Genomic DNA, 22613 nt, shown 5'->3' on the forward strand with positions numbered 1-22613 from the left:
TACATTTGTACGTACTTGCAACAATACTGGTGTACATGTGTACGTACTTGCAACAATACTGGTGTACATGTGTACGTACTTGCAACAATACTGGTGTACATGTGTACGTACTTGCAACAATACTGGTGTACATTTGTACGTACTTGCAACAATACTGGTGTACATTTGTACGTACTTGCAACAATACTGGTGTACATTTGTACGTACTTGCAACAATACTGGTGTACATTTGTACGTACTTGCAACAATACTGATGTACATTTGTACGTACTTGCAACAATACTGATGTACATTTGTACGTACTTACAACAATACTGATGTACATTTGTACGTACTTACAACAATATTGATGTATATTTTAAGTACTTACAACACAACAAATTTGTTAGCAGATAATTTCGCCAAATTACAGAGGTTAAAAAATAAAAATTTTACCACTATCCCAAAGGAATAGTGAATTTCAAAACACTATTCCGTCTAAAAATGTACTATATCCCTTCAATTATTAATGTATCACTAGTTTTTCTGACTGTGCTATTTCACCCTGTACAACATTGCTTAACAAACAATTGTTTATATACCAGTCTATGCATTACTGCGTACTAGCTGGAATTACAAACGAACTCACTCCAAACATCAAAAAGACGGTTATTTTGTACCGGTAAGTGCGTAAGAAAAGTCTTAGTAGTGCGAGAATTTGTTCTGCAGAAAAATGTAGCTGAAGAAAAAACATAAGCGGAATAGTCGCAGACGATTTTCGGTATTCCGTGCTTTATTTTTACTTTCATGACGAAATATTGGTAGAATTGTTTTACTATTCCGTTTCGAAATTTACTATTTGCGGAATAGCATAAAATTCCACCCCTGAATTATCAATATTAAAACTTCAAAATTTATAGAAACCCAGTTATTTTTTAACAAAATATCAATTACTACATTAAATTATTTCACCAATTTAAATTAAAATATGTCAAATTAAAGTAAAATTTGCAATTGGTGAATTTGGCAACTGCCAGAGTCAGTCCTGCCTTTGGAAGAGATTACATTGCTAAATGCAGGGCTCGAAACACAATGTGACCTGCTCTTATTTTTTTAATTTCTGTTTCACCTAACAGGTCTTCAAAATGGACTGGGGTGTTTTGTTTTTCGTAGGGCGCTATTTTGAGCCCTGGAAATTATTGTTTGCTTTTTGTTTAACGACACCACTAAAGCACATTGATTTATTAATCATCGGCTATTGGATGTCAAATATATGGTAATTTTTTCAGTCATAGAGAGGAAACTCGCTACATTTTTCCATTAGTAGCAAGGGATCTTTTATATGCACCATCCCACAGACAGAATAGCACATACCATGTCCTTTGAAACACCAGTTGTGGTTCACTGGCTGGAACGAAAAAGAGCCCAATGGGTCCACCGACAGGGATTGATCTTAGATGGACAGTGCATCAGGCGTGCGCTTTACCATTGGGCTACATCACACCAGTTTCCTGGAAATGAACCGGCAGTCTACTGGTGATGAACATTATGTGTGTTGAATATTACAGTTTAGAGGTTAATAAACTAGTTATCAGTAAGTGGTACTAGCAAATTTTTGTCCTCGATTTTCAAGATATTAATGTACATATTATCAGTGCAAAAACCTAATTTCTAATTTTATAAACATTGGAAGAAACAAACTGAATAATGTCTTCAACAGCACTACAGCACATTTTATATTATAACTGTTTGGTGTTTAACATTTCCACAACTGGTTAAAAACTGGATATCTAATTTTATTAACATTGGAGGCAGGTGGGGCTTAAATAAAGGAAATGCATATTAAAACAGCACCTCAGCACACTGTTATCTAACATTTCCACACTTGGTTGAAAGATTAACACAAAAAACCCAACTCTCAGAACACAACTGTTATTTCCATTACCCAAAAATATTTTACATGTATGTATCAAATTCAGCAATTTTGAACTGATAATAGCGATCTACAGGTATAATGGTATATCATATACCACTGAGATGAAAAAACCAACTGCTGTAGACTGAACAAATTTTAATTACTCTCTCTCCACATATACCTTGCAAGTGTGTATTAGACTGGCAAGAAACGCCAGGCTAGATTGTAAAAGATGTATGTAAAGAGGTGCTGGGTGCTGCTGACTATGATCTGTGTGAGATACACAGGTACCATAAATATCTCCCAGATACTCACATGTTCAAGGAGCCACCTAGACATCTGTTTCTAACCACAGCCAGAAAAATCCCTTCAACTTAGGTCTAGATTGAACATTTCTATTGGTGTATATACATCTTCAATATAAAGTTTGTTTTGTTGAACAACACAACTAGAGCTCACTGATTTATTAAATCATTGGCTATCGGATGTCAAACATTTGGTAATTCTGACATATAGTCTGAGAGAGGAAATCTGCTACATTTTTCTATTAGCAGCAAGGGATATTTTATATGCACCATCCCACAGACGGAATAGCACATACCACGGCCTGTGATATATACTAGTTGTGGTTCACTAGGTGCAACAAGAAATAGCCTAATGGGCCCACCGACAAGGATCTATTCCAGACTGACAGTGCATCAAGCAAGTGCTTTACCACTAGGCTACGTCCCTCCCCACCACCACCTATAGACAGGAAATGGAACAAAAAAACATACTTCAAATAAAATCTTTAAACGAACAGACCCTAGTTTTAGAACCATGAAAATTAACACTAACTTTAGTTAATCTACAAACCTGTAACACATTTGGATAAAGTTACAATTGAGTGAAACATGGGTCTGTGACTTAGAAATGGTGAAATACCCTCTTAAAAATAAACTAAAACTCGACTTCACAACTGTTACCTCTCAGACGCACATACATTTTAAAAAATATGAGAAATGAATTTTGTGATATTAAAAACACCAGGATGACAAAAAAAAAACTTTGAATGTACAGAAATGGATAATCTAAACAATAAAATCTAAGTAAAGTATGATTTCAGTAATCAAAGACGGCTCTAATAGTCAAAAATATGCCGTAGTGTTTAAAAACTAGGGTATATCCCTTTAATCCTTAGGATGGGATCTAGCGCAGCCAGTAGAGTGCTCGCCTACGGTGCTTGTGTTGTAGGATCAAACCACCTCAGTGGACCCATTTTCTGATTGGGTTTTCCTCCATCCCTAGCAGTGCACCACAGCTGGTATATCAAAGGCCATGGTATATATTGTCCTGTCTGTGGGTAAAGTGCTGCTAAAGGAAAAATGTAGATGAAGTTTTATTTAAGATGAGTAAAAATTACCAAATGTATAACATCCGATAGTCGATGATTAATAAATCAATGTACTCTAGTGGTGTCGATAAACAAAAGAAACTTTTAACTTGCAATCTGTCATTTCATTTAGATTAAATAGATGTAAATAGATGTGAACTATGTAACTTCACACAAAATCAAATAAGTTTTATTTTAGTCTTCTTTGAATCTGAACAATTTCAATACCATTTACCACAAATCACAAGTTAAATTTACATTCTATCTACAATTCACTTTGAAAACACTGGATTTCTTCTCAGTGATAGAAATAAACAGAAATTTTATTAGTCCTCCAGACAAATATATCTAGAAATCTACTTGTCCGCCAACACTTTCACGTGTCCAAATAAGTAGTTAGGTTTTATTCAAGTGCAAGAACATTAGTTTTGATTCTTCAAAATGAAACAGCATTGAAATTTTCACTTGTCCACTGAGGTACATTTTGCTTGTCCAAGCAAATTTTCACTTGTCAGGACAAACGGACAAGTGCTTATATCGAACACTGCTTCTCAACATCTCAAAACTAGGCCTACACTAAAGCACACAACTACACTATATCTACATATGTATGTATGTACAGATAAGATAGGTTAAGAAGTTTTCTTTGAATGTTATATTCTGCCAAAAATCTTACCAGTTATAAATTAAGTTATCAGATTTATACAAGTGCACATATTATTACTAGGCGAGACTAAATACATGTACATATTTCAATATCTCACTCATAAAAACATGCTCACACACACAGAGAGAGAGAGAGAGAGAGAGAGAGAGAGAGAGAGAGACAGAGAGAGAGACAGAGAGAGAGACAGAGAGAGATACAGAGATAGACAGAGAGGGAGGGGAGGGACAGAGTGAGAGAGGGGGGATGTAGAGGGAGGGTGGGGAGAGAGACACAGAGAGAGAGAGAGAGAGAGAGAGAGAGAGAGAGAGAGAGAGAGAGAGAGAGATTAAGAGAGAGGGGGGGGGGAGAGAAAGTGATCAAGAGAGAGACATATAAAGAGAGAGGGAGATAGACACACACACACAGAGAAGAGAGAGATGTGGGAGAAATGTGGTGGGGGAGTGTGATTATCATTTATACGTCCCTAAGACTAAGCTTCAAAGAAAATTTGTAACAGACAATTTGATATATGGTACTGAATAAGCTGTAAAGCCTACACAAATTCACACACTAATTGGATGACTACATATATATACAGTAGATCCCTTTCCCACGAAGTGCTGCACTCATAAAGGAAGTTATTTGGTCGGGTGGATAGCTCAGAACACAAGAGTTAAAGGTAACTGATATTTAAGTTGTTGAAAATGACTAAGCACACAGGAAATATTGGACTTCCTTGTTTTTGTTTGCCTTTTTTTTTTATATCAATATGATGAAAATGGCTAAAGTGAAGCCAGCCGTATAAAAAAAGAAATCATGGTTTGTTTTGTTTAACGACACCATTAGAGCACAATGATTTATCAATCACCGGCTATTGGATCATGTCAAACATTTGGTAATTTGGACATATAGTCATAGAGAGGAAACCTGCTACTTCTTTGCATTAGTAGCAATGGATCTTTTATATGCACCATCCTAGACAGGATAGCACATACCACTGCCTTTGATTTACCAGTTGTAGTGCACTGGTTGGAATGAGAAATAGCCCAATGGGCCCACCAACAGGGATTGATCCCAGACCGACCGCATATCAATCGAGCGCTTTACTAATGGGCCATGTCCCGCCCCCATTTTTGATGGATTCACAACATGTAAAAGTCTAAATTCTGCTCCATTTGATCAGTCTCTTTAACAAGCTACATGTACATACTAAAATGAAATAAGTAACTGCCAATGCTAGAGAACGTAAGGATCTGAAATGAGGTCAACAATGGACATTCCATCAAAGGGTATACAGTTGAGTGTACAGCTGGGGTTAATAAATCAAGTCAGATGTGATGATTGGGCCTGATCTTTTAAAACAGACTGGTTCATTCTTCAAGTGGATTAACATGGCTACAAGACAAACAAAGCAATGTATACTGGTATTATATATGCAAAGTCAATAGGGTAAACACAAGCAGGTACGTTCTTTAATAGTCGATTTCTGGGTACGTTTATATCAGGGCCGTTATAAATATGTTAATGTCAGATAAAGTATACTCTGTTCTGGGTCTAATAAAAACAGACAATAAATAGACAAAGTAAATACATGCCCAGGAGTCAAAATAATCAGTCGCCCGGTCACAAGTGGCAGGCTTCTTTCTTTTAGTATGGGTCTAGAAAAAATAACTAAATCACCTATAGTTTAATACAGGGTTCAAACACCTTGGAAACAAAAAAAATTTCAGACCTTTTCCAAGACAAAAAAAAAAAATTCAAGACTCACGTTACTCAATAATCAGTAAATACATCTCCCCATATTTTTTTTCGAAAATTGGACAAAATGGACTATCTTTTTTGTCATATGCATTGCACAAGCGCGTACTTCAAATCTTCAGTAAATGTTGGCAATTGTTAGTCTCAATTTCCCAAATGTACGTTAATGCCAAGATCAGGAAACATCATCAGATTCTGCCGGTTTTACGCAACCGAAATTTTCTACCCGAGTTCTGTTCTGGGAAGCTTTCCAACTGTGATTATTGTAGCAGTAACCATAAAGCATTCATTAACACCTCAATCATCGAATTAAACTAAATGGCAGACCGTTATGTGACTAAATCATGTAACGCATGCTTTTAAATTGTGTAAAGTGATTGTATTTTGGGCCAGAGGCCTTTTACTGAATAAACTGTCTGTCTGTCTGTCAATCATCAAATTGGCAAAAAATCTGAAGTTGATATTCCATTCAGAATACCTCGGGCAACATCAGTTATGTGACATTATGCGCAACTCGCAAACAGTCCGAAACGCAAAAGTTTATGCTTATAGTTTTGATTTTCAATATATGTGTCATCTGACCGATACTTTAAAATAAAATTGATGTCATAATGATAGCCAAGTATGACACAATAATCTACTTGCCGAAAGACAACTTATTTTAATCGTCATAGCAGAATTTCACTCTCATAGGTGATTGTTTAACTCACAATAACAATATTACACCCTGACATACACCAGTCATGGGGCACTACATAAAGAATAAAGAAATAATTTGAGTAAAAAGAATTATGAGCATCTACAAACTATCACAAATAAAACGATATAAACTTCCACCGTATTTGATTATAAAACTACATAAAGTTAAAGCTACATAACCTTGATGCTGATTATGCATCTTCTGCTAACACCTAAAAGGGCTTTGAACCGCAATGCCAATTCGATATGGCCTCTTTGGTGAGCATTATTCTAATTGTGGGATTATCTTTAAAGGGGCGAACTGGTACCTTTGTGAGGGTGAACTGGTACCTTTGTGAGGGTGAACTGGTACCTTTGTGGGGGCAAACTGGTTAAGCATGCGGGGGCGAACTGACATCCGATTTGGGGGCGAACTGACTGGGGGCGAACTGGCTTGGGGGTGAACTGGCTTGGGGGTGAACTAGCTTGGGGGCGAAACGTCTGGTACCCCATAAAGCTATATAAGAGAACTGAACAATACTATTAAAAGAAAATGTAGATGATGAAATCACACAGATGATGTGTGTGTGTATATATATATATATACACACACACAGAGATGATAAAAACACATACACGTCACATGTACATAAACACATTCAATAGTTTGGAATCTCTCATTTGACACTGGATAAAAATATCTGTAAAAAATATTTTCATCAAGTATGGGAATACATGTATACACAGTGGGTAAAGCATAAAAACTAAACTATAAAAAATAAATTATTAATAAACAAATAATAACTCCATTTGGGTAGGAGTTTCCTTTGGCACTGTCAGGTATAAAGAACATTATAAATACTTATCATAGAGAGTTAGGGTTAGGGTTAGTGACAGTGCCAAAGGAAAGTCCTTCTTCAATGTGTAATACTATATTGATACACGACATTAATATCTTGTTATACTGGTATGATACAAGAAATTAATAACTGGGCGAGACTACCACTGAGTGAGATCAGCAGATCACTACCATCAAATTGTCTGCTCCAACTTGAGGGTTTTGGGAGTTTGTTTTTCTTCAGATGTGTATTCTCTTTAAAAATACTTCAGTGTTTGAATCTTTGATGTCAAAAATAATTTCCTGTTTGTTACTTTTATTTAACTTATTTTTGACAGCACAACAACTAAAACCATCATCAAAAACCGCACAAATATTTTCATCTGTCAAAACGTAAAATCATAAATTTGTCTGCAAACCGCAACTCTTTATTGCAGACAGTTTCCCGTGCTTACCATGCTCACTCTTACTGTTTGTGGGGTGGGAATGTGAGGAAATATAGCCGATGATACTATCTAATATCTCACCTTCAATGCAAACTACATGTTCTCGTATTTGTTGCTGTATCAAAGGATCTGGGATTGCCTCGATCAGGTCATAAATGGCATAAATACTCGGATGCACACTTTCGAACCGCTGTATTTCCTGGCGAATCGCCAGGGAGTTGCTCCAATAAGATTGCATTGGGCTCCGCGGATTCATTCCTAATATTTAGGAGAGTCATTTTCTCCCCAGAAAAGTCATCTTCAGGAAAACATTTGTGCAAAACACAAACAAATATATGGTTAATCCAACTTGCTTTCATCAAAATGGCAATTGCTGTGAATTGCTACTGCGCATGTCATAGATTACTAATGCTACCTACTGGAACCGCTCCTTGAAAGACAAACCAGCTTCTGTCGGCATATCTAGACATCCCCAGTTACGATCAAATCTACACCCATTGGATAAAGATACGTGTTTTTCTTTGCTTTTTAAATTTTAAAATATATACTATTTAAAAACCAAATATACTATTATGTTTTATATTATTTTTATATCTGGGTAAGATGTTAGCGCTGAAATAGTATTACCATTGTGTAGCCCGCCTTGTTTGTGGACATTTCGCCCAAAGGGGGTCAGTAACGCTTCGGTGACAATCGCGGTAATCCGTTGATTAAATGCCCCGGGCCCGTGACCTGATCACAACTGTTGTGTTGTGCAGAGTACACACTAAACCGTTAGTACGTATTGAATAGTAACGATTGATAACTGTGTCATGACCGGTTTTAATGGAAAGAAAGAAAGAAATGTTTTATTTTATTTCAATGGTGTAAGTGTATAGTAGAGCCTTGGATTTGAAGTTAACGTTTTGGTGTTTAACGACACCACTAGAGCACATCGGCTATTGGGTGTCAGACATTTGGCAATTTTGGCATATAGTTTTACACAGAAAACCCATGATTTTTGTTTCATTAGTAGCAATTAAGGGCTCTTTTATATGCACTATCCCACAGAAAGGATAGCACATATCACGGCATTTTATATACCAGCTGTGGTAGACTGGCTAGAACGAAAAATAGTCTAATAGCCCACAGACGGGGATCGATCCCAGACCGACCGTGAATCAGACGAGTGCTTTACCCAGCAAAGGACAATCTAATTAAAATTAGAAAGAAATGTTTTATTTAACGACGCACTCAACACATTTTATTTACGATTATATGGCGTCAGACATATGGTTAAGGACCACACAGATTATGAGAGGAAACCCGCTGTCGCCACTACATGAGCTACTCTTCCGATTAGCAGCAAGGGATCTTTTATTTGCGCTTCCCACAGGCAGAATAGCACAAACCATGGCCTTTGTTGAACCAGTTATGGATCACTGGTCGGTGCAAGTGGTTTGCATCTACCCATTGAGCCTTGCGGAGCACTCACTCAGGGTTTGGAGTCGGTATCTGGATTAAAAATTCCATGCCTCGACTGGGATCCGAACCCAGTACCTACCAGCCACGACGCCACCGAGGCCGGTCTAATTAAAATTAGCTTCACTGGTTAATAACGATAACTGGTAGACCAGTAGAGCTAATTTTAATTACACTGAGCATAGGATTTAAGGCTGGTTGGCACATTCGGGGTGGGGAGGGGCGCACTGCCTCTAATAGCAGAGTGGATTTTAACTGACTTATTTAAAGAACTATTCCAGTAATATGTCCAGAATATCACTACAGTGGAGCAATTAAAAGTTCTGTCAATAACATAGGCGTGGGGATGGGGGGGGGGGGGGGGGGCTATGTATTAATTCGTCCCTCAACTGCAGTGATCTTACATGTTCAACTGCGGTGCATGTTAATATTCAGAGTTGGGGGGGGGGGGCAATCTAATTAAAATTAGCTTCACTGGTTAATAACTATTACTGGTAGACCAGTAGAGCTAATTTTATTCAGTTGGGTGGGGGGGGGGGCGTAAGCAGTGGCGGATCCAGAAAATCCATTTAGGTGTGCCCCAATGACATAAGGCGGAATGCCAATAAAACTTTGGGGGAGGTTTGGAGGGGATCGTAAAAAAAAAATCAAAATTAGTATATAATAAAATTATAACTGTCGCAAAATTTAGGAGGTGGCGGGCCTCTCCCCCCCCCCCCCCCCCCCCGATCTGCCTCTGGTAAGAGAGAATGTGTTGCAATGGCAGCAAGCTGGAGAAAGTTTTTAAGCAGCACCGATTAGCTGTGAAAGACTACCATACTCCCCCCCCCCCCCCCCCCCCTTGCCTCTCGTGCTCTCTTGCACTTTCCAGCGCGGGCGGGCGGTCTCTCTTCCCACCCACCCACCCAAACCATTTCCTGTCCTTGACGGAGGAGCCTGCATTGGTCGACACATAAGCCCATAACAGGCGTGCGCTACAACATCTTGCTGTGAATGTGCACGTTTATGACCTGACCCAATGACCCTGACCGAATGATGTATTTCAGAATATAGCCTAGGTGCATTTGTTTTACGTTGCACCCTGCATTAAAAGGTTATCCGCGTCCCATGACTAGAGATTTAATATAGCGAGTACTCCGTTGCCATACCACAGATATGATATTCTATGATTTGATTTTAAACATGATTTTTGTTCTTTTGTCTTATTACGGTTCAAGCACGCTGTCCTGGACATACCTCTCAGCTATCTGCGCTGTCTGTCGAGGTGTTAATGGTAAAGTGGTTAGTCGACGTGGTAGTCTTACCACGTTACTATTTCTCGTTCCAGCCAGTGTTCAACAACCGTTACCATGGTGTGTACTGTCCTGCTAGTCGAAAACAAGTATGGGGCTGTAGCTCGCGGTCGGTTTGGGATCGATCCCCGTCGGTGGGCCCATTGGCCTATTTCTCGTTCCAGCCAGTGCACCGCGACTGGTATATCAAAGGCCGTGGTATGTGCTATCTTGTTTGTGGGATGATGCATATAAAATATATTTTGCTAATAATGGGAAAATGTAGAGGGGTTCCTCTCTATGACTGTGTCAAAATTACCATATATGTTTGACATCAAATAGGCGATGGTTAATAAATCAATGTGCTCTAGTGGTGTCGTTAAACAAGACAAACTTCTTCTTCTTCTTCCTCTCTTAGACTATATGTCAGAATTACCAAATGTTTGACATTCAATAGCCGACGATTAATAAATCAATGTGCTCTAGTGGTGTAATTAAACAAAACAATATTTTACTATTATGGTCCGTAACCATATGTCCGACGAAATATAACAGTAAATACAATATTTCGGTCTCGCCTCGCCATATTATAACATCATTTATTAAGGAAATGTTTTATTTAACGACGCACCCAACCCATTTTATTTACGGTTATATGGCGTCGGACATAATATGGTTAAGGACCATCATTTATTAATGCTGAATGTAAACACCAGTATGATTTTACTAAAGCAGGCGCGTGTGCAGAGGAAGGTTTCGAGGGTACACACCACCCCCACTCCCACCCAGCTCATGCAAGTGTTTTTCAGTATATGTTCTGTTATATAAACTTCGCTCGTTACCATCTATGAATATTGTTTAAGAATTATTTATAATTTTAGACCAGCCCATCTAAATTTGCGTCGAAATTATATTATATTAATAATTTACATAGGTTAGGAATGTTAATATTTTTCTTTAAGGGCGCAGCCAAAAATTATTAACCCCAATTTTTCCCTTTTTATACTTTTGGCGTTAATATTCGAAATTTTAAAATTTACCCTATTTGTTAGGTTATCCCTGTTCCGAGTCAGACCCCCGATCCTATCGGAGGCCGGACTCGGGATAGGTGTGTTCGAAACCCTAGTGGTATATGGACACGTTAAACCAGTTACTAAGCTAAGCCACCATCTAGATGGCTAAACTTCCTGCACACGCGCCTTTAAACGTACGGTATAGTCAAGTCATAATATATTATTATTTACTAAATTTATTTAAAACATGTTTTTATTGTTTGTTTTTTTTTGTTTTTTTTTTTTGTTTTTTTTTAGATCTTTAAAAAACAGAATACTACGTTACGTTCGTATCAATTAGATACCATTTATTTTACATCTCGTTGCTTAAAAGCATATCCAACTCTCGTTAGCTCGCTAGATACTTTTAGAAACAAAACGTTGTAAGACAAATATGTAGTATTCTCTGTTTCTGTTTCGTGTGACATAGATAACCAGTATAGCTACACGGTGATTACAAACTTAACCTCCACACACATTTAACAGTGGAGGATCCAGAAAAAACATGGGGGGGGGGAGGCAATGTCTTGAGGCGGAATGCCAATGGAACTTTGGGGGAGGTTTTGAGAAGGGACTGTAAAAATAAATAAATAAATAATAATATATAATAAAATTATAACTGTCGCTGCCCCCGCCGCCCCCCCCCCCCCCCCCCGATCCGCCTCTGTATAACACAGAGACAAAGACATTCTTCTTTTTGGACATTACAAATGGTGAAGCCGCAGCTTGGAGTACACGAAACCTGCAGTGAATATCGGGTAATCATCCCCCATGTGGGGTCATACACTCGGGAGACATACCCATAATCGCACAAGTGGGTGAAACTCGGTGTATGTGGCCGTACACCTACCCATTGAGCCTAGCGGTGCATTCACTAGCCATGGGATTGGGGCTACCATAATCTAGAAGCCCTGGATATGATGAAAACACACACAGATGATGAAAAAATATATGTATACATACATACATACATTCATACATACATACATACATACATACATACTTATACACAGATACACAGATGATGACAACACATACACAACCGAGGCCTATTCTATTACAGTACTTACTTTTGACACCCAATGGCCGATGCCTGTGTTTTTGTACCAGGGTTTCGTTAAACATCCATTCATTCATTCATTCTGTTGTATCAATGGTAAACTAATATTTTCGTGACCGAACTTTAAAAGAGTAATATATTCAATAGATTGATATCAATGTTGAAAATCGCTATCTCAATTAAGCTGATAGTGTTTTTGTCACAATATTTTGAGCGATCTTTCGCAATCAGATAAAACTTGATCTTTTCATTTTAATCCTTTGCGATAAACAATTGCCCCCCCCCCCCACCCGCCCCCTGTCTTGTACGCTTATAAGAGGTGTTTATGTCTTGATCAGGTTTGATTAAGTGATAAAAAAATTTAAAAAAAATTAGCTTACTTATCGTTCATTTTCCTGTTTCGGTGGTTGCATCGTTTATGCGCAACAATTCGTACGTACATTTGAAGATTTCTGACATCGTTGACTTTTACATGGGGGAACCGGCCTCGGTGGCGTCGTGGTAGGCCACCGGTCTACAGGCTGGTAGGTACTGGGTTCGGATCCCAGTCGAGGCATGGGATTTTAAATCCAGATACCGACTCCAAACCCTGAGTGAGTAGGTAGGGTAGGTGTAATGGGTAGGTGTAAACCACTTGCACCGACCAGTGATCCATAACTGGTTCAACAAAGGCCATGGCTTGTGCTATCCTGCCTGTGGGAAGCGCAAATAAAAGATCCCTTGCTGCTATACCATACCATATGTCTGACGCCATATAACCGTAAATAAAATGTGTTGAGTGCGTCTTTAACTAAAACATTTCTTTCTTTCTTTTACATGGGGAAAATAAACAGATGTCTTTCACATTCACCGAAATGTTCATAAACATAAGGTTAAAACGCGCAAAGAAACCAGATTCAATTAACCCAATCATAAACACGGCACATTTTTTAATACCTTTTTTTCCCTATGATTTTCAAAGACTGTAATTTGAAAGAAAACTGAATTTTAAAAACTATTTGTGTCTGTTCTCAGCTGTACTGGTATCTAGTTATCGAAGTCACATTGGTTGTCACGGCGTCTGCTGGCAGATACTTGCCAAAAATAATTAATATGGTGCTTACATGTTTTAACGTAAATGTCTATCTGGATGTCTGTTCATATTAAAACTCAGAATACAACTTTATTTACCAAACTATTTTACAATTCTCCACTTATAACACGATTGCAAGACATCACAATTGTTAAATTCGTTTAAAAAAAAAAAAGTTGAATGTTAACATTGATTCTCGAAGACGCCATTTTGTAATTTGCCTTAAAATATTTTTAATATTTTTATATAGAGAAAAATACATGAGTGGCCGTTAGAAAGAAAGAAATGTTTTATTTAACGACGCTCTCAACACATTGTATTTACGGTTATATGGCGTCAGACATATGGTTAAGGGTCACACATATATTGAGAGATGAAACCCGCTGTCGCCACTTCATGGGCTACTCTTTTCGATTAGCAGCAAGGGATCTTTTATATGCACCATCCCACAGACAAGGTAGTGCATATCACGGCCTTTGATATACCAGTCGTGGTGCACCGGCTTGGAACGAGAAATAGGAAAGTTTTGATCACAGATAATTTCAAAATGTTGTTTAACTAAATTCCGACCAGTGCTCTGAAACTGCAAGTTTTGTATGCTTTGTAAAACCGAGGACAAATGAATTTTACAAGTACATGTACCATAAAGACAAAATAAAAGAAATAGCTAAAAAAAAAAAAAAAAAAAAAAAAAGAAGTTAAAAGTTTGTTGTGTTTAACAACACCACTAGAGTACATTGATTAATTAATAATTGGCTATTGGATGTCACACATTTGATAATTTTGACACGTAGTCAGCAGAGGAAACCCGTTACATTTTTCCTGATGCAGAAAGGGATCTTTTAAATGCACTTTCCCCTGAAAGCACACCTCACGGCCTTTGACCATCACGGCCTTTGACCAGTTGTGGTTCACTGGTTGGAATGGGGAAAAAAATCAGCTGAATGGATCCGCCGAGGTGGTTTGATCCTGCGACGCAAGCACCTCAAGCGAGCACTTTATCGAATGATGATCCTAAATTAATTTTTTTTTAGTATAATATTTCAAGCAAATATTTGTAAATATTTTACACAAAATTATTGCTCACCTTATTTTGATGGTGAAGTACCATACAATTCTAAACCTAACAGCTCTTGTTTACATCCCTCCCCAAGTCAGTGGCGGATCCAGAAAATCCATTTAGGGGGCCCCAGATGACATGTGGCCGAAGGTCACAAACGTTACCGAATGGATTCCTCGGATTCTCCAACGTAAAATAATAATAATAATAATAATAATAATAATAACTGTCGCAAAATTTAGGGGGTACCTAGCGCCTGCACTCTCTTAGATCCGCCACTGCACGTCTAAAGTCACGATTTCATTTTAATATATAGCTAACCCCTCAATATGTGGGGGCGGGACGTAGCCCAGTGGTAACGTGTTCGCTTGATGCGCGGTGGTTTTGGGATCGATCTCCGTCAGTGGGTCCATTGGGCTATTTCTTGTTTCAGCCAGTGCAACACGACTGGTACGTCAAAGGTCGTGGTATGTGCTATCCTGTCCATGGGATGGTGCAAATAAAAGATCCCTTGCTGCTAATCGAAAAGAGTAGCCCGTGAAGTGGCAACAGCGGATTTCCTCTCTCACTTTCTGTGGTCATTAACCATATGTCCGACGCCATATAACCGTAAATAAAATGTGTTGAGTGCGTCGTTAAATAAAACATTTCTCTCCTCAATATGTGGGGTGGTTATGGAAGTGAGTGATGCAGTAACACTTGCGTAGGAAGCAGATTGGGGGCAAGAAGGCTGGGGGGGGGGGGGGAGATACTTATTAGCAGCAGCGACGGTTTATATATATTTATACATGTATCTATATAAATATATATATATATATATATATATATATAATATATATATATATGTCTGTGTGATACTCCCCCCCCCCCCCCACACCACCACACCACACACACACATACTTTTTGGCATCTTCCTACGCCCGTGAGTAATTATGTAATTTATTACCATGAAATATCGACACGACGTTACCACTGAACAGAAATATCGACGAATTATTCATTGAATGTCTCCCATGATACTAACTACCACATTGCTTTGTGGAAAAATGTCTTATCGCACTGTTATCACTAGCAGAGCCAAAGACAATAAGGATTCTGACCTTTTTTTTTTTTTTTCTGACCTTTTTAATGTCCTTATATCTCTGTCTCTCTCAGTGTTTACCGACACCATTATAAAATATAATGAGTGCGTCGTTAAAAAACAAACATTTCCTTCCTTCCTTCCTCTAAGTTCATTGTTTGGATTTTTTACTGTTTGTTGTTTAGTAGTGTTACTTATTTGAAAAAAAAACCCTCGGTGGCGTCGTGGCAGACGGTCTACAGGCAGGTACTATCCCAGTCCATGGGATTTTTAATCGAGATACCGATAAACCCTGAGTGAGTGCTCCGCAAGGCTCAGTGGGGTAGTGTAAAAACACATTTCTTGCACCGACTAAGTTCCATAACTGGTTCAACAAAGGTTTGGTTTGTGCTATCCTGTGTGGGAAGCGCAAATAAAAGTCCCTGCTGCCTGTCGTAGTGAGTGTTACTTATTTCAATGAAAAACATAACTGGTTGTTTAGCGAATAGTGTTAGATGCTGTAGATTACTTGACCATGCGCACACAGACTTCCGTTTTTCTTCCTGGTCGGTCGATGTGGGCGGGGCATTTGAAGATTTCTATTTGTGGTGCTCAGTTGTAATTTGTTTAACTTATTTATTTTATTTTACAGTAATCATCGTGAGATCTATATTTTTACCAGTAAGTTTTACTAATACAAAGGTGAACTAGACATTTGATTTATATATAAATATGTTGATGTTTCAAAACTTAATCTTATTTCAGCAAAGCAGACAGACAGGCACCGAGGCAGTGCTTAGGACATCCGGTTTTAGTACGTCAAATCATTTCTGGATGATTTATGTGTCTTTACACGTGTGGATACTATAGCTTATTATGACCATCATAAATTTCAACATAAACTGTATTTGACATATACAACTAATACACACACTACTGGAAGAAATTTATCAACACAAACATTATTTAACTCTAACATCATGGGGGGGGGGGGGGGGGGTGCAGTCGGGTTTCTTCCTGTAGTGAGTGTATTACTATTAGTGGTTAATACGTGAAATCTTTGGAAAATACTTCGACTCATACCTCTCTATATCAAAGGCTGTAAAGACTAACCCTAACCCTAACCCTAAAACTATTCCTAACCATTGAAATGAGGGTACAGATCAAACTCATGCCAATATTTGCTCTCATTGGAAACTATGGCTCTATGGGAAAGTGTTGTTGCTTTTATCATTACCCATAGTTAATGTGGCAGCAGCAGGTTCCATCTATCTTTCTGTGAACCATGCGTCGAAATAACCAGATGTTAAAACTAGGCGGGGCTAGCTCTGGCACTGTTGCAAATTATTTTAATTTGGTGAAATAATTTCACGTAGTAACTGATATTTTGTAATTTTTGAAGTTTAATTTGACAAAATGTTTAGCTGACCCAGAGCTAGCTCTGTCTAACTCAGGTCGACCATGCTATTACAAATATCACTTGCCAACTGACTTTTCAGCAGCAGACACCGATTGTGCCACAGTTGCATCAAACATGTTCCTCACTAATCCAGTATGATCCGAGTGCTCTTATGACAATCAACATCAGTCGACGATCCAAAGAAATAATCCACCAGAAGAGTTCAACATATTAAAGTAGTGCGATGCGACAAAACAGGTCACCAACCATCCGACCCAGATCGCAGTCGACTGAGCGAGCTTGTGATTTTCCGTGTGCAAATTGTACACGTCGCACGATTGTCATACGATTTCCCCCATTTGTGACCTAAATGTGATTTGTTTTTTGACCCAGACTGTCAAGGTCTGATCTCTGATCTGTCTAATCACAAGGTTTACCTGAGCTAGGCTTTACCTGAGCTAGGCTTTACCTGAGCTAGGCTTTACTCGGCACCAAGTAGTTACAGAGGGGCGAGATGTAGCCCATTGGTAAAGTGCTCACTTGCTGTGTGGTGCATATAAAAGATTCCTTTGCAACTAATGGAAAAATGTAACTGGTTTTGCTCTCTAAGACTATATGTCAAAATTACCAAATGTGGTATGTGGTATGTGCTATCCTGTCTGTAGGATGATGCATATAAAATATAGTTTGCTAATAATGGGAAAATGTAGAGGGGTTCCTCTCTATGACTGTGTCAAAATGACCAAATGTTTGGCATCCAATAGCCGATGATTAATAAATCAATGTGCTCTAGTGGTGTTGTTAAAGAAAAGAAACTGACTTTTTTCTTGTTTTGTATTTTAGGTCAGTATTACAATGAATGTTGAACATGAAGTTACTCTTTTGGTGGAAGAGATCAAAAGACTTGGAACTGTGGGTAAGTTTGTGTGGTATTCAATTCATAATAAAAGTGTACCAGCCTCGGCGGTGCTGTGGTTAAGCCATCGGTCTACAGGCTGGTAGGTACTGGGTTCAGATCCCAGTCGAGGCATGGGATTTTTAATCCAGATACCGACTCCAAACCCTGAGTGAGTGCTCCGCAAGGCTCAATGGGTAGGTGTAAACCACTTGTACCGACCAGTGATCCATAACTGGTTCAACAAAGGCCATGGTTTGTGCTATCCTGCCTGTGGGAAACGCAAATAAACGATCCCTTGCTGCCTGTCGTAAAAGAGTAGCCTATGTGGGACAGCGGGTTTCCTCTAAAAAAACAAAAACAGTGTCAGAATGACCATATGTTTGACATCCAATAGCCAATGATAAGATGAAAAAAATCAATGTGCTCTAGTGGCATCGTTAAATAAAACAGCTTTACGTTCATAATAAAAGCAAACATTCATTTCACAGTAACCATTGACTAAAAAATGTGCTGGGGTGCCATTATACAAACATTGGGGCAGGACGTAGACCAGTGGTAAAGCGATCACTTCATGTGAGGTTTATTTGGGATCAATCCCCGTCGATGGGCCCATTGGGCTATTTCTTGTTCCAGCCAGTGCACAGCGACTGGTATATCAAAGGCCGTGGTATGTACTACCCTGTCTGTGGGCTGGTGCATATAAAAGAACCCTTGCTGCTAATCGAAAAGAGTAGCCCATGAAGTGACGACAGCAGGTTTCTTCCTCGCTCTATCTGTGTTGTCCTTAACCATATGTCTGGTATATCAAAGGCCGTGGTATGTACTATCCTGTCTGTGGGATGGTGCATATATATAAAATCCCAAAGGTTGCTACTAATGGAGAAATGTAGCAGGTTTTCTCTCTTAAAATTAACGGTACCATGGGTCGAATTTACGAAGCCTGTTTTCTTAGGTGTTTAAGCATTGAAAATAAATGTAGTTACACGCCTTGTAGATCATAAACAGGCTTTGTAAATTCGGCCCCATATGTTTGACATCCAATAGCTGACGATTAATAAATCAGTATGCTCTAGTGGTGTCGTTAAACAAACATTCTTTTTGTTTCTTTCCTTTCTCAGTAGCGACTGATTAATCGTTCTTTATCTTCAGATGACAGTGGCCACCACCAGGTGACGTTTGGTGAACTGTTCCATGACGACCGATGTGCAAACATATTTGAAGCTCTAGTCGGGACTCTGCGGGCCGCGAAGAGGAAGAAGATCGTTACGTACGATGGAGAACTACTCCTACAAGGCGTCCATGACAACGTTGCTATAAAACTACTTCAAAATTAGTTGAAATCGGAGTAAATTAACTCCACTACCTAGTTCAAAACTATATAGTTGAAATTATAGTAAATTAACTCCACTGTTTCAAAACTAGGTGAAATTATAGTAAATTAACTCCATTAGGCATAAGCTACCAGTTGGCTCCTAGTTTTGTAAGGGCGCTGGTCGATTTTTGCCTGAATCTATACAACAACATTTATTCATATTAGCATTACTGCCAAACAGCTATATATACTGTTCACTATGCATGTCTACATGGACTACATACTAATTTTGTTTGTAGAATGATGGAAAAACAGGGTGAAAAAGTTTCAGGCCAGCTTATTTTTTTCGAATTATCTCTATAGTTTTTGCCCGAATTTAAGGATTTTCTTGTAACACTGGGGGGGGGGGGGGGGGGGGGGGGGAGGGGGGGAGGCAGACAGTTTCCCACCCACACTATCTCGTATGTTTATGCCATTAGGTTTAGTGTGCATCTCAGTAGTAAGCAGTTAAGATACATTTTTAAATACTGGTCATTTATCTTGGTGGGTGGGGGTGGAGGGGCATCCAAGTTGATTTGCTGGCACAGGTTAAATAAAGTTGATTAAGAATAAAGATTTATTTAAAGGTGCTGTCTCAAGTCACCTGATTTATTACAAGGCAGAATCACGAATTACAAGATTTGAAATAGACACTGGGTGTACATTCTGCTTCGGCTACAGGTGCAGACCTGGGGGGTGGGGTGTCAGGGTTAGTTGTGGGTGATTGGAAAATTTCACCAATATTATCTCAAAAATACATAACCTAAATTTTTGCAACAGTTATAAGTTTATTATATATTAATTTTCATTTTCATTTTTTTTTACGATCCCCTCCAAATCTCCCCCAGAGTTCCATTGGCATTTTCCCTCATATCATTGGGCCCCTCGTAAATAGATTTTCTGGATCCGTCGGTTGTTTGCAAAATTTACACATTGTGAACACATGCTAAGAGACATATTCTTGAAAAAAACTAAAAAAATCCAACATATTACCATGAAACCTCTCAAAACTGGACCCTCTGTAAACCGGAATTCTCTCAAAACCTGACATTTTTGGTCCCTGTTTAAATATCTGTGCAGAAGAGAACCCCTCTAAACCGGATACCTCTCAAAACCGGACTTTTTACTTGGTCATGAGGGTGTCCGCTTTAGAGGAGTTCCACTGTACAATATTGATCTGGGGCCTAATTCACTAAACTCTCGCAACTTTGCGATCTCGCAGTGCAATGCTAAAATATTTACAAAGGGGATGCTTTGTTGTCTAGCAGAGCCTATGAAATGCAATCTGATTAAAATTAGCTCTACTGGACTCTCATGTCCAGGTCACAGTTTATCTATAAATAACAATTTAAATATCGACCAATTACACTTTGCCTTTTATAGCGTTATTCGAGAGCATACAAATTCTAAAAGTATCGGGTGAGACTATTTATGCAATAGGCAAACTTGTTGGTCTATTTCAACATTAAAAAACAGGGGGGAAGTGCAGTGATAAATTCTGTATACTAGTATAAACAGATTTTATGGCTATACCATCACAGGTTTTTTTTCGTCTTCAAACAAATGTTATATAAAATATTATATTTGATCTAAAATGTCATGTGTTCCCTTTCTATCAGTGTATATGTTTTCATGTGTGCTCAAAATATACACAAATACACAAAAACGCTCAATGAAAATTGATAATATGTATATTTTTATAGTAACAAATATTATTATCCACATGGTTAAAAATATCCTGGTTCATATCAAAATGTTACAGGAGGAAATCATACGACTGGCGCACTACAACCTTACTGGAGCGTCAGTCAAACGAGTTCAGTGATATGAATTAAAATCAGTTATGGGTAATAAAGAGGATATTAACTCGCTATCATTTCATATCATGTTTATGTTCCATGTGCAATAATTTCCACTGTCACATGCTAAATACCTGTGACACAGGGCTTCTAGAATTTTTATAAAATCCACTAACCATTGGATCAGTGATTTAAAAAATTTACTAGCCACAATGAAAAATTCACTAGCCCTACTTTTCTGTAAGTTAATAAAAGTTTACTAAATAATAGTAATAATCAGATATGTCACCTAAAGAGTGAGATAGTTTAAAATCACTAACATTGGGGGTGTTGGGATGGGGGCAGGATATTCATATTTACAAAATAGACTTAACTGCAACATTTGACCCTCAAAAAATTCACTAGCCATCGGGCATAGCAATAGTAGTTATTTACTAGCCCAACATTGAATATCACTAGCCATGTGTGACAATTGAAATTTATTTCACTCAGGATATAAATGTGTTATGAAATGGAAGCTTGTGTATATAACCTACAGCTATTACATAATATTAGGCCTTTGAGAATTGAAAATCTGCGTAACTCATTTATGTCTTCTTACAATTATGGGGAGGGATGTAGCCCAGTGGAAAAGCGTTCGCTTGATGTGTGGTCGGTTTGGGATCAATCCCTGTCAGTGAGTGGACCCATTGGGCTATTTCTCGCTCCAGCCAGTACACCACGACTGGTCTATCAAAGGCCGTGGTATGTGTTATCCTGTTTGGGATGGTGCATATAAAAGATCCCTTGCTGCTAATGGAAAAGAGCATCTCATGAAGTAACGACAAAAGGTTTCCTCTCTCAATATCTGTGTAGTCCGTAACCATATGTCTGACGCCATATAACCGTAATATTAAAAATGTGTTGAATGCGTCGTTAAATAAAACATTTCCTTCCTTCTTACAATTATAGCAGCAAATTCTTTATTACATATTGGTAAACCAAACTACTACAGAGGAATGATAGTGGATCCAGGGAGGACCTGTAAACAACTGCCCAATTCATCACTCCGATCGGAATATCTGTATGAGACAATTTTTACAAATTTGAACGAAAAAGAAGAACATACATATATAGACATTTCGAAATTCATTCATTTGTTTAGATTTGTGTACGTAATTTTTCCCTCGATACATTTATGTCAGTACGTAGATGGATTACACACAGTTAAATGGGTTACCTGTAACACAGACTTTCAGTTCTCAGAGGTTTTTATGTTTTGCTATTGGAGACCACTCTATAGTCCGAAGGTTCAATGGTCCGAAGGTTCAATAGTCCGGGGTTAGGTGTATAAACCTTCGGACTACTGAACCTTCAGACCACTGAACCTTCGGACTATAGAGCTGTAACCTTGCTATTCAACATGTTTCCTAAAGTGGCCTTATCTTCCTTTTTCTATAATATATAAGTATTTTTAAAAATGATTATTTTTCTGATATATTTACTAGCATTTAAACAT

The 22613-nt window shown here is 38.3% G+C and overlaps 2 protein-coding genes across 10 annotated transcripts in view; one reads left to right on the forward strand and one right to left on the reverse strand.

Annotated features, from left to right (window-relative positions):
* The window catches only part of LOC121385171 (arf-GAP with GTPase, ANK repeat and PH domain-containing protein 1-like), a 128377-nt gene extending 120375 nt beyond the window's left edge, over positions 1 to 8002 (reverse strand). For all 9 annotated transcript variants that reach the window (XM_041515728.1, XM_041515727.1, XM_041515724.1 and 6 more), the window contains exon 1: positions 7714 to 8002. In XM_041515728.1, the coding sequence (XP_041371662.1) occupies positions 7714 to 7888 (175 nt within the window). In that variant the 5' untranslated portion in view covers positions 7889 to 8002. The remainder of the gene's footprint in view (positions 1 to 7713) is intronic.
* Positions 8003 to 16227: 8225 nt separating this feature from the next.
* Positions 16228 to 19672, forward strand: LOC121385596 (costars family protein ABRACL-like). The gene is made up of 3 exons (XM_041516336.1): positions 16228 to 16349; positions 17911 to 17983; positions 19115 to 19672. Exons 2-3 carry the CDS (start codon positions 17923 to 17925, stop codon positions 19297 to 19299), a joined length of 246 nt encoding a protein of 81 aa, XP_041372270.1. The 5' UTR covers positions 16228 to 16349; positions 17911 to 17922; the 3' UTR covers positions 19300 to 19672.
* The last annotated feature ends 2941 nt before the right edge of the window (positions 19673 to 22613 follow it).

This window comes from Gigantopelta aegis, chromosome 11, assembly GCF_016097555.1.
Source record: "Gigantopelta aegis isolate Gae_Host chromosome 11, Gae_host_genome, whole genome shotgun sequence".
In the NCBI taxonomy this organism is placed as follows: domain Eukaryota; kingdom Metazoa; phylum Mollusca; class Gastropoda; order Neomphalida; family Peltospiridae; genus Gigantopelta; species Gigantopelta aegis.

Coding starts and splice junctions, on each gene's coding strand:
- LOC121385596 (XM_041516336.1), top strand. CDS start 17,923: ATGAATGTTGAACATGAAGTTACTCTTTTGGTGGAAGAGATCAAAAGA. Junction 17,984..19,114: donor CAAAAGACTTGGAACTGTGG/GTAAGTTTGTGT, acceptor CTTTATCTTCAG/ATGACAGTGGCCACCACCAG.